This window comes from Priapulus caudatus, unplaced genomic scaffold, assembly GCF_000485595.1.
Source record: "Priapulus caudatus unplaced genomic scaffold, Priapulus_caudatus-5.0.1 Scaffold11, whole genome shotgun sequence".
Taxonomy (NCBI): Eukaryota; Metazoa; Priapulida; class Priapulimorpha; order Priapulimorphida; family Priapulidae; genus Priapulus; species Priapulus caudatus.
The window spans coordinates 442337-455545 of NW_014577072.1; the positions used below are offsets into that span (position 1 = coordinate 442337).

At 39.7% G+C, this 13209-nt stretch overlaps 2 protein-coding genes across 2 annotated transcripts in view; one reads left to right on the forward strand and one right to left on the reverse strand.

Moving 5' to 3' along the window:
• The window catches only part of LOC106807433 (26S protease regulatory subunit 6A-B), a gene marked incomplete at its 5' end in the record, with an annotated part of 21545 nt that extends 10671 nt beyond the window's left edge, over positions 1-10874 (reverse strand). The window contains 6 exon segments of the mRNA XM_014809760.1: positions 8787-8877; positions 9202-9248; positions 9431-9493; positions 9713-9820; positions 10500-10625; positions 10794-10874. Of these exon segments, the coding sequence (XP_014665246.1) occupies positions 8787-8877; positions 9202-9248; positions 9431-9493; positions 9713-9820; positions 10500-10625; positions 10794-10874 (516 nt within the window).
• Positions 401-13209, forward strand: part of LOC106807423 (armadillo repeat-containing protein 6-like) — a 28153-nt gene continuing 15344 nt past the window's right edge. The window contains exons 1-2 of the mRNA XM_014809749.1: positions 401-411; positions 1428-1512. The gene's annotated coding sequence lies outside the window, so the exon portion shown is untranslated. The remainder of the gene's footprint in view (positions 412-1427; positions 1513-13209) is intronic.

The following is a 13209-nucleotide window of genomic DNA, read 5'->3' on the forward strand; positions in this document are numbered from 1 at the left end:
TTGTTGTTGACCGAAGCCAAATGTTGACGGCCGGACGGTCGTACGACGGACGACGACCCATGGCACTAGCTCAGCTTGACGATGTCAAGGTGAGCTAAAAATGAAACTGCAAACTAACGGTTAAATGTTGTACTTGCTATATTACTCGTCGACGAAGATTGTAACTTGTAAACGCCACTTTTCGCTAGTGAGCAGGCACAATGTATTTCAAAGTGGAGGGGTGGGCAGGTTGCACGCAGTTGCAAACCGCGCTAGCGCTGTGCAACGAAAAATGGCGGTTAAATCCGCGTGCAACCTGCCCACCCCTCCACTTGGAAATACATTGTGCCTGCTCACTAGCGCCGGAACTGCGCAACGAGAAATGGAGGTTACAAGTTGATAAACAATCTGGCCCAAGGATAGAGAACATGGGTCCCAATAAAACCAATGTGCCTAACCCTAACCCTAATGGCCCAAGGATAGAGAACATGGGTCCCAATAAAACCAATGTGCCTAACCCTAACCCTAACCCTAATTCTAACCCTAATCCTAACCCTAACCATAACCCTAACCTATTATATTGATATAATATTATCTTTATATTGATGTAAATGACATTGGTTTTATTGGGACCCATGTTCTCTATCCTTGAACCAACAATCTTCGTCGACGAGCAATATGGCAAGTACAATATTTAAGCGTTAGTTTGTCTTTTCATTTTAGTGTTTGTAGTAACTTAAGACATTTGTCCGGCAGAGAATGTGTTTTATTTGGCATACCGAAGAAGTTATTATCGGCCAAAAGTTGTCTTTGCTTACTCACTGGAAATTGCCATACTAGTATATTCTATGGCCCAGAGAATCAGTGCCTTGTGAAATACAAGAGAGGGACCCCAAGATACAAGATATAGCCCTGCGGCAACTGTACGCGGGCTATAGTACTAGAGCTACTCCGTACCTATTAACTAACACACCTAACAACTAATAACACAGCCACAGACACAGTGACAGTGTGAGTGTGAGTGTCACATTTTGCGTCTATGACTCATGACACAGCAGGAAACATGGGTGCATTAAAGCATATCAAGCTACGAAAGTACATCAACCAGATCAGGAAAGTTAAATCTATAGCAAAGCAGAAGTATTGAAAATTGTAAAATTACGTCAACACGATGTTTACACAATCTAAATACTAGTAAAACAAACCTCGTCATTTTCCCAAATGGAATTGTCTTCTAAAGCGGTTGCTGCCATTTTGACCTTCCACAAGAAATGTTATCTGAAACATAAATATTAAATTAATAATACAAAATATAATAATGCATAAAAAACCACAATATTGACTTTACATGAATATATAAATTAAATAATATTGCATGTCTCGTAAATATTATAGTATTATGTTTGCCGTCTAATAAACTGAAATTGGAGGAGGTACCACAATTTCAGTGACGTAAATAGCAACACATGTTCGTTTCTTCTCACGTTCTCACGTATCTCTGTTTTATCAAATTCATTTGATTTCGTAATCATAGTGAGTATAGAATGCGGAAATTTGAGCACGCTGACAAGTCCATGTCACGTAGTTGCTCATTGGTCTTTCGTCCACGCTCCATTTCTTTTCACACGTGAGTCAAATCTGCACCAAGATGAATAAAAATTTAACTGTAGCTTTTCCACAAGACATAAATGCTTCCTGAACTTTTTAATAACAATTTACCTGATATCATCAAATTTGAACAAAAGAATTAAATATACTCCAAAAAATCTACAACAAACAACATTGTTTCTACCCTTGGCTACAATCTCATTTAGATTTTAGTTGAAAACCAATGAGTTATATAAATTACACAGTCGATGAAACATCTGTAGCATGTCCATAAATGCTATTTGGTCAGAAAAATGATCAAAGAATCATCAAAAAAATGTTGTTAAAATAACAATTAAATAAATCAGAGTGTACTTACTCTGCCTGGTATCCTCTACGTTTTCCAGAATCCAGAAAATATGAATCTTTGTTCCACTACCTGTATACATTAGAAGAGTAACCAATTTAATCTGAACAAAATATTTTTGTAAATATAAAGTAATTGCATTCTTAAGTCAATTACTGCAGTAACAGATTTATTTTTAATTGAAATATAATATTATTCTAGTTCAGATTTTTTATATAACTTGGTCCTATATTAACAGGCAGCTAATTCGACGACATGCGATTATGCACAGTTGATGAAGGTGCTAGCAGTAAAACTTGGCACGTTGTGTAGTTAATAAGTCATACCTTATAGCCAACGCCGTAATTATTGTCAATAGTTCACTGCTAATATACTAAGAAATGTCTTAATTGATAATCGCGTAAATTTGGTAATTCTGGCGACAGAGCTTAAATTTATTTGCCAACAAATAAAACCATCGAGTTCGGTTCGGTGACGTAAAGTTTGCTACAGGATGTGTGAGCATTCGAATTGTTTGTCGCCTGTAAATTGTTTGCCTAGTGTTATTATTTCGCCTAGTTGCCACATATATATGTTGCTTGTAATTTCTCCAAAGAAACTTTTCGTATATTCATTTATTCCCGCTGAATCCAAGAGTAAAACTCATTAACGTACGAGAGCGCACGTCCACACTAGCAAGATCTGAGAATCACTGGACTGGTCCGAGTGCATACGTGCGAAAATGTCCCGGTGCACCTATAAGTCTGTATGACACCACCATCGCCGCGTTACGACCTGTTACTACCGGCATAGCGGGTTGAAACGTCAACAATCGGATTTTGTACCGCGGATTTCAAGTTGGATATTTCCTAGTAACCACAGTGATAATTTGACAAACTAATACACGTTTTTGGCTATAAGGTAAAATTACTTTTTTTGCATAATCAATGGGGTCGAATTATGTCCTTTAATATATTAGTAGTATTTATTACCGTTTTTTTTGACAAGATCACCAGGCGATCAATGTCTGAGGGTTCTAACCAAGTCCAATTACAGGAAAAATATGGTCTGAAACAAACAAGTACATTGATAATTCATCTTACTACAATGGCCAACATTGTCTTAGATAAATCTGAATCTGACATTATGCAAATCATATCACACTAGATACCGAACGATCGTACAAAAACCTCGTTGTTATCCACACACTCTTGCTAGAATTTTTATCAGAATTTAGACCTTCAGTTGAATTTGCCAAACGGTCAATTTAGAAATATCTTAGTTTTGCTCTAACAAATCACGCTGGACGTGTTGATGTCTTAATGGACTGCAGACTTTCCCTTACGCTGAGGAATCCAAGTCTACAATTTTGCTCTTCCTTCTCTTCCTCTTCATTTCTTCTGGATTCATTGTCTAAGAGCTTTAATTGAACCAGAAGAAGAGAGCTGATGACTTAACTGAAAATACACTGGATAAAAGATCTAGATTCATTGACCCAATATATATCATTCTTCCCTGCTAAATTAAGGGGCCAACTCGGTGAAGTATTGGCGTCTAATGCTAAAGAAATATAGTGAAATAGCACACTATTTTTCAGTATGATTCTTTATTATTACCACATTAAAAATTTAAGTGGCGGAAAACTTCCTCTAAAACTCTACTATATAAGCACGGGTTATCCACGAGGTATTGTTAATCATTTAATTCATTTATTGGACGGATGGTAGAGGACCGGAGGTGGGTCTATAGTAAGTGAAGTCAATTGCGCAGTTTACATGCTAACCACAGTATGACAGTAAAGGTAATTAGTCGAGACCTAATATATCAAACTCTGAAACACAATGATTGTGTTGGGATTTTCAAAAAGAACATCAGTCGTGTATTAAGGCATTGTCGTTTAGGCAATTGAGATATTTGATAGATTTATGAGATGCTGCAATTAGCTCACCTTTTAAGGTGATGTTAGAACCTGGCATTGGTAAAAAGCACAGGCAGACGCCTGCATATTATCTACCATTACCTATATTAACAATATTCGCATATATATTTGACAAATGTAATACAATCCTAATGAAACTTCTACTATAATTAACTACATTGTACATTATAAGCCGTTTTACAGATAGCTGTACCTTCAATAACATTTGAAACAAGAATGGCAAGGTCTTGTCACTTTTATCGTCTTTCTGCATTTTCTTTATCTTCTCTTACTGAGCTTGGAGTTCATTGGGAAATCCTCAATGACTCACTCTTCATAATCTTAAATATAACAAGAATGATAGTCATTTATTGACGTCAGGAACCAGTTTGAACAACCAAACACTTACAGTGCACACAGACACGACACACTCACACCACGCACACATGCATGCGCCACATAAGCCCTACCACAATCTGTATTTATTAGTATTGATCATGAAACTGATAGATGGAGACACTTACTTAATTTTCATTATCAAAGCGAGTCTTGTGCGACGTGACATTTCGTCAGACGACACTACGCAAAATTTTCTCCAAGCGCATCCTGAAAAAGAAGTCAACATTTGGCTACTGTATACCTAAACTTTACTTGCTTTGGAGTCCAGAACGAGAACTTGATGTGCACTTAGTATATACCTACCGGTAACTTTATTCATATAAAAGACGACTATAGATACAAAAAATCTCAAATAAACCATGACATACAAAAAAGGAGGTACAGTATACCCACAAACCTGTTCAGTGCTAAAAAAAATAGTGGCACTTAGTAGTGGACCCCGCAGCATTTGTGGGTTGTTAGCCTTATGGTTACTGTACGCTAGCCCTAAAAAAATATGGTTAATGAAAATAAGCGAAATCCAGAAGAGTCTCTCAGTTGACAGCATTTTTTGCTGCGAAATAACGGGAGTACGGAGGTCAAATCACTCCCTGATTACTGTGGGACCCCCGATTTGGAAACATATGTGACCACTGAAATTCCTGCCTACTAAACTAGTTCGTTCCAGGATGCAGGCCCTCGGGATATTACGTATTTTTTCAGCTAATTTCAAAGAAAATGGGCAGCCCTGCAACTCGCATGTGAATCTTAAAAATAAGCGCATGCGTTAGTTGTTAAATTATCTTAATTTTTGAACCTCAGACTGCAGACTACCATCATTTTGCTGGCGGACTCCCTCTTTTTGAGGTAGGGAGTCCGTTGGACCCGTGTTTCAAAAGTTAATTTCTACCCTGGCAGTGTCAGTGGGCAATGTCAACACAACGAGTGACATTATGAGTGTGATATAAACATTGGTCAGCAGTGTCAACTGTCCAGTGGCACTGTCAGCTGGGACCCCTTGAGGCCTGAGCGATCGTAATCACTAGTTTTATACCCTTTTTCCTATAGCAAATACTATTATTTATTTGTACCTAAGACCAAAAATATGCAAAAAAATTCCTCCAACATCACGATGCTGGAGATCCGATAACCTTTAACAATATGTTTATTATGTACTGTACTGTGTTACACAGCTCCGTACCTAGCTCTAGTACTATGAAAACGTAATATGGCAATTTCAGTGAGTAAGCAGACACTTTTTGCAGAATAACTTCTTTCGGTTCCAAAAGTAAAACACTATCTCTGCCGGAAAATGTTTTGAAGTACCTAACCAACAACCTATGAAAGTGTAATGAACTGTTGCTCACGGTCACAAAAAAAAACACAAATGATAGTTAAGAAGAATCAGTTTTAATTTGAGCACCCATCGACGTACATTTATATGAACGATTGCCATCTGTATAATTGCAATAATATTTATGTACTAACAAAATGAATCACAATTTGTGACCGTAGATGGCCGCTCTACGCTGGCTTTGTAGCCGTATGAGCGTTTGAAATAAATAGCTTATGCTGCGTTCCGACTGTTTTGAAAACTTACTCTAGATATAGACGTTTTATCGGCAGGGTGTGAGAGGGAAATACCTAATTTTGCATTAAGAGATATTGTTCAATGATAATCTTGGTAAAAACGAACCAGCCGAAGAGTGTGACACCCACAGACTGTGTCTAATATAATATGCCTATGATAATTGCCAAACCTACCTAATTTGCATTGTTTTTCTTTAAATATCAAAGCCCCTAGCCTTATTCATTTACAATACCGAAAAATGAGGCAACATCCGGTTGAACTGAATGACTAATGGCAATTCCCATTTTTGCCAAAAAATACCCTGCCGCGTGGCATCGAAAGCACCCCGACTGGCGTTCTCAGAATAGGCACGTTAATATGGGAGCATTAGAGTTAACAACTACACGCAATTTTCAAACCATGTGGGTCAAACAGTCCTGAGTGTTGTGTGATCCGAAGCCAAATGTCTGACGGGACGGACGACGACGGACGGACGGAAAACCATTGCAATAGCTCAGCTTTGACGAGTGTCAGCCTCGGCGGCAGAATTAACCTGGCATCCGCAGGCAACCTCGGCGGCAGAATTAACCTGCGATCCGGAGGCAACCTCGGCGGCAGAATTAACCTGGGCGGCAGGCGCGGTGGCTCCCTCAACGGCTTCGGTGGTCTCGTCGGACAGGGTGGACGTCACGGCGTCGGCCAGGTCGCCGTCTCCGGCCGCTACACCTCCCTCGGAGGCAACAGGATCGGACTTGGAAACGCCATCAGCTTCGAGGCTTCCGATGAGTTCGTCGGCACCGGCGCTTTCAACTTCGAGGGCGCCCGCGACCGCGCCGCTGCCCACGCCCCGTCCGGCACCGAGCCGAGATCCGCCCCGGGGGTCGTCGGACAGAAGTACGGAGCTGGCTTCGCCCGTCAGTGGCACGCTGCCTCTGCTGACCGCGCTGCCTCCGGCACCGGTACCGCCGCCTCGGCCCGCCAGGCCTCCCGCCGTGCCAACCAGGAGGCGCAGGCTCAGTTCCAGCAGGCCGCCGCGGGCGCTGGAGCCGGATCTGCCGGAGCCGCATACGGTTACGCGAGGAACCTGCCCTACTCCGGCATCCAGGCCGTCAATGTTGCCGCCCCACGCGTGCAGCTCGGACCTCTGACCGCCGTTGTCGGTGGAGGCGCCGGTGACGCGTCTGCTAGCGGAATCGCCGGAAGCAATGCCGGATCCCTCGGTGGAATCAACCTCGGAGCCGCGAACATCGGAGGCGGCGCAGTGCGCCTTGGATCTGGAGCTATCCGCGGAGCTGGACTCGGTCTTGGATCCGTCCGCGGAACTGGACTCGGTCTTGGATCCGTCGGTGGAGCTGGACTCGGTCTTGGATCCGTCCGCGGAGCTGGACTCGGCCTTGGATCCGTCCGCGGAGCTGGACTCGGTCTTGGATCCGTCCGCGGAGCTGGACTCGTGCACGGTAGCGGCGTCCACGCCACGGGAGTCCACGCTGTCGGCACCTCATATGATCAGCAGCCCGCCTATGATGCCGGTAGAGTTGGCATCAACTATGACTCCCCACGTTACGGCTACAACGCCGGAGAGGGATATGGCAGCAGCAACAGCTACAACGCCAAGGACTGGTAAACAACGACGCTAATGGAAGCAGCTACCTGGATTATGGCAATCAGACTGATACTATTTAAATTATTCACATCAAGTAGCAACACTTTTCAAATTATATGATGACATAATGTATCAATCAAAATTAAAATGCTGGTAACGTTCCTGCAGTAACTTCCGTGCAGGAGCAGAAAGAAAGTCTGCAAGTGTGGCATCTGTAGGCATCTGTAACTAACCACCTTAATAAAATCTTTTGTAAAAAAAATCAAATAGTTTACTTTTCTTTAAAGTGGATAAACCAACAGCCTACATACACCTACTGTGAGGATACTTGCAATATGCAAATATCACAAAATGTTCTTATTGAGCCAGAAATGTGCTCCGAACTAGAAGATTTTGATACAACGTCCGACAGAGTTATCCGGTGCATAAATTATGTTGAGCGAAGGGGGTACACCAGCGCAAATAGTTCCTGGAAAGAAAACACTATATTTGTTTCCTGATTGCATAAGTAATGTGGATAACATGTGATTTAAACAAATTTCACAATTCTGTACTGAACAAACATATAATGAATTATAACTTGTTTTATCATAGAAAACAATTAAATTAACGATCGCTCGGCTGTGTCCCAGATGTGTAAACATCACTGTGGCGCTACTTTCGTGAGACTAGTACTCTCGTTTAGGTTTTGCGAAGAAATGTTATGAAAGTAGCAATACAAATGAGTTGTACTTGTAGTGAATTAGACGAGTTCATGGATATGTCACAGTAAGGACTAACAGTAAATATTTCACATACATTCACCCATTTTGCACACAGGCATTCGATCATTGTGAAAATCAGAAGAATGCTGATTTCTCCTTTGCTATTTCGGTCACAATTTCCACTTTATAAGTGGATATTTCTCCGTCATTCATCTTGGTATAATTTAAATTTAGACCTTTTTTAATGGTAACACATTACTGTAAAAGCGCAGTAGGGTTTGATATTACGTGTTGTCTTTTATCACTTATGGTACTGTATTTGCTTAAGTTTTTAGTCACAACATACAAGTTGTTGTTTTACAACTTTAGTTTTTATCATGTTTAACGTGAATGTGAATCTTAAAAAAAATCCTGACACACTTTTTGGTGCATACGATGTGTAAATTGTAGCAAAGGTTTTGCTACCCCACTGTTTGTAGTAATTGAAAAATGTCGAAAATGACATTTTTACATAAAAATTCAAAATTTCCGAAGTCATATAACTAGATGCAGAATATTTCATGAAATTTTTCAGCTTGTGCATAGAGAGACGTTATGATCTATAAATTAAACATGCAATTCATAGGATTCTTTCAGCACCAAACGTGTCACTTATCACAGCAGTACGCATGAAAAAGCTTGACCGTATACTTAATAATTACCTCTTGAATCTGCTTGTCAAGACCTCCAATGTCACTGTATTGCTCAGTTGGTCTTTCGTCCACCTCCATTGCTTTCACACGTGAGTCAAATCTGCACCAAGGATGAATGAAAATATTTAACTGGAGCTTTTCCACAAGACATAAATGCTCTGAACTTTTAATAACAAATTTATCCTGATATCATCAAATTTGAACAAAAGAATTAAATAACTCCAAAAATCTACAACAAACAGACATTGTTTCTAAACTTGGCTAAAATCTCATTTAGTTTAGTTGAAAACCAATGAGTTATATAAATTACACAGTCGATGAAACATCTGTAGCATGTCATAAATGCTATTTGGTAAAGAAAATGACAAGAACAGGTGTCAAAAAATGTTGTTAAAATAACAATTAAAAATCAGAGTGTACTTACTCTGCTGGTAGCTTTTCCAGAATCAGATATGAATCTTTGTTCACACCCTGTATAATTAGAAGAGTAACCAAATTTAATTGAAAAATATATTTTGTAAATATAAAGTAATTGCATTCTTTAAGTCAATTACTGCAAACAGATTTATTTTTAATTGAAATATGAATCATTATTCTAGTTCAGATTTTTTATATAATTCTGGTCCTATATTAATATATTATAGTATTATTACCACAAGATCACCAGGCGACAAGTCTGAGGGTTCAACCAATCCAATTACAGGAAGAAAATATGTCTGAAACAAACGTACATTGATACATTCATCTTACTACAATGCCAACATTTGCTTGATAATATTCTGAATCTGACATTCATGCAAATCAATCACACTAGATACCAGACCGAATCTACAAAAACCTCTTGTAGCCACACACTCTTGCTAAATTTTTACAGAATTTACTCATGAATTGCAAACGTGCAATTTAGAAATAGCTTAGTTTGCTCTAAAGCTCACCTGACGTGTTGATGTCTTAATGACTGCAGACTTTCCCTTACGCTGAGAATCCAAGTCTACATTTGCTCCTTCTTCTTCCTCTTCATCTTCTGGATTCATGTCTAAGAGCTTTAATTGAAACAAGATAGAGAGCATGACTACTAAAATATCACTAGGATAAAGATCTAGATCATGACAATATATATCATTCTTCCCCTTCTAAATTAGGCAACTCGGGAAGTATTGGCCGTAATGCTAAAGAAAATAGTGAAAGTACACACTATTTCAGTATGATTCTTTATATTTACCACATTAAAATTTAAGTGGGGAAAACTCCTCTAAAACTCTACTATATAGCACGGTTATCCACAGGTATTTTATCATTTATATCATTTATGGACGGATGGGAGAGCGACCGGGAGGTGGGTTATAGTAAGTGAAGTCAATTGCGCGTGTTACATGCTAACCCCAGTATACCAGTAAAGGTAATTAGGTCGGAGACCTATATATCAAACTCTGAAAACAACATGATTGTGTTGGGATTATCAAAAGTAAACACAGTCGGTAATTAAGGCATGTCGTTTAGGCAATTGAGACATTTGGAAGATTTATGAGATGCTGCAAATTAGCTTCACCTTTTAAGGTATGTTAGACCTGGCATGTGGTAAAAGTCAGGGCAGAACCCTGCATAGTATCTACATTACCTATATTAACAATATTACATATTTGGACAAGTTGTTACAATTCCTAATGAAACTTCTATATAATTAACTACATTGTAATTATAACCGTTTTACAGATAGCTTACCTCAATAACATTTGAAACAAGATATGGCAAGGTCTTGTTCACTTTTATCTTTTCTGCATTTTCTTTTATCTTCTCCTTCTGAGCTTGCAGTTCATGGGAAATCCTCATGACCTCACTCTTCATGATCTTAAATAAACCAAGAATGAAGTCCATTTATTGACGTCAGGAACAGTTGAACACCAAACACTTACATGTGCACACAGACACACACACACACACGCACACATGCATGCGCACATAAGCCCTACACACACGTATTTATATATTGCAATAAACTGATGATGGAACACTTACCTTAATTTCATTATCAAGCAGTCTTGTGCGACTGACAATTTCGTCAGACGACATACGCAAAATTTCTTCTCCAAGCGCATCCTGAAAAAAAAAGTCAACATTTGGCTACTGTATACCTAAACCTTCTGCTTTGGGAGTCCAGAAGAGAACTTGATGTGCACTTAGTATATACCACCGGTACTTTTATTCATAAAAAAAGACTAAGATACAAAAAATACTCAAATTAAACCATGACATACAAAAAAGGAGTACAGTATAGCCCACAACCTGTTCAGTCTAAAACAAATAGTGCACTAGTAGTGGACCCCCCAGCATTGTGGGTTGTAGCCTTATGGTTTACTGTACGCTAGCCCTAAAAAATATGGTTATGAAAAATAAAGGAAATCCAGAAGAGTCCTCAGTGACAGCATGCTGCGAAATTAACGGGAGTACGGAGTCAAATACTCCCTGATTTACTGGTGGACTCCCCGATTTGACATATGTGACTCACTGAAAATTCTGCCATACTAACTAGTTCGTTCCAGAGCACGGCCTCGCGGAATTACCGTATTTTTCAGCTAATGTTCAAAGAAAATTGGCAGCCGTGCAACCGCATGAATCTTAAAAATAAGCGCATGCGTTATTGTTAATATCTTTAATTTTGAACCTCAGACTGCAGACTACCTCATTTGCTGCGGACTCCCTCTTTTTGAGGGTAGGGAGTCCGTTGGACTCCCGTGTTCAAAAGTTAATTTCTACCCCTGGACAGTGTCAGTGGGCCATGTCAACACAACAGTGACATTACTGAGTGTGATTACAACATTGTCACAGTGTCACTGTCACAGTGGCACTGTCACTGACCCCTGAGGCTGAGCGATCCGTAAATCCTAGTTTTACCCTTTTTCCTATAGCAAGTACTATTATTATTGTACTAGACCAAAAATATGCAAAAATCCTCCACATCACTGAGCTGGATATACCATAACATTAACAATATGTTATTATGTACTGTACTGTGTACACAGCTCCGTACCTAGCTCTAGTACTATAGAACGTAATATGGCAATTTCCAGTGAGTAAGCAGACAACTTTTTGCCGATAATAACTTCTTCGGTATGCCAAATAAAACACATTCTCTGCCGGACAAATGTTTTAAGTTACTACAAACACTATGAAAGTGTCAATGACACTGTAGCTCACCACAAAAAAGGACACAAATGAGTGAGTAAAGAGAGAAGTCAGTTTAATTGAGCAACCATCGACGGTACATTATAGAAACGATTGCCATCTGTAATTTCAAATAATATTTATAAACCAAAATGAATCACAATTTGTGACCGTAGATGGCGCTATACCTGCTTTGTAGCGATGGCGTTTGAAATAAATAGGTTATGCTGCGTTCCGACATGTTTGTAAAACTTTACTCTAATATAGACGTTTTATCGGCAGGGTGGAGAGGAAATACCAAATTTTGCATTAAAGATATTGTCAATGAAATCTTGTAAAACGAACCAGAAGAGAGTGTGACACCACAGACTGTGTCTATATATATATGCTATATAATTGCCAAACCTACCTAATTTGCATATTTTTTTTTAAATATCAAAACCCCTAGCCCTTATTCATTTACATAGCCAAAAATGAGGCAAATCCGTTGAACCTGAACTGACTAATGGCAATTCCCATTTTTGCCAAAAAATCGCCCGTGGCTCGAAAGCACGCCGACTGGCGTGCTCCAGAAATAGGACGTTTAATATGGGAGCATAGCAGTAACAACTACACCCAATTTCAAAATGTGGGTCAAACAGTTCCTGAGTTGTTGTTGACCGAAAGCCAAATGTTGACGGACGGACGGACGTACGACGGACGACGACGCCATGGCAATAGCTCAGCTTGACGATGTCAAGGTGAGCTAAAAATGAAACTGCAAACTAACGTTTAATGTTGTACTTGCTATATTTACTCGTCGACGAAGATGTAACTTGTAAACGGCCACTTTTCGCTAGTGAGCAGGCACAATGTATTCAAAGTGGAGGTGGGCAGTTGCACGGCAGTTGCAAACCGCGCTAGCGCTGTGCAACGAAAATGGCGGTAAAATCCGCAGTGCAACCTGCCCCACCCTCCACTTGGAAATACATTGTGCCTGCTCACTAGCGCCGGAACTGCGCAACGAAGAAATGGAGGTTACAAGTTGATAAACATCTGGCCCAAGGATAGAGAAATGGGTCCCAATAAAACCAATGTGCCTAACCCTAACCCTAATCTAACCCTAACCCTAACCCTAACTAACCTAACCATAACCTAACCTATTATATTGATATAATATTATCTTTATATATGATGTAAATGACATTGGTTTTATTGGGACCATGTTCTCTATCCTTGAACCAACAATCTTCGTCGACGAGCAATATGGCAAGTACAATATTTAAGCGCA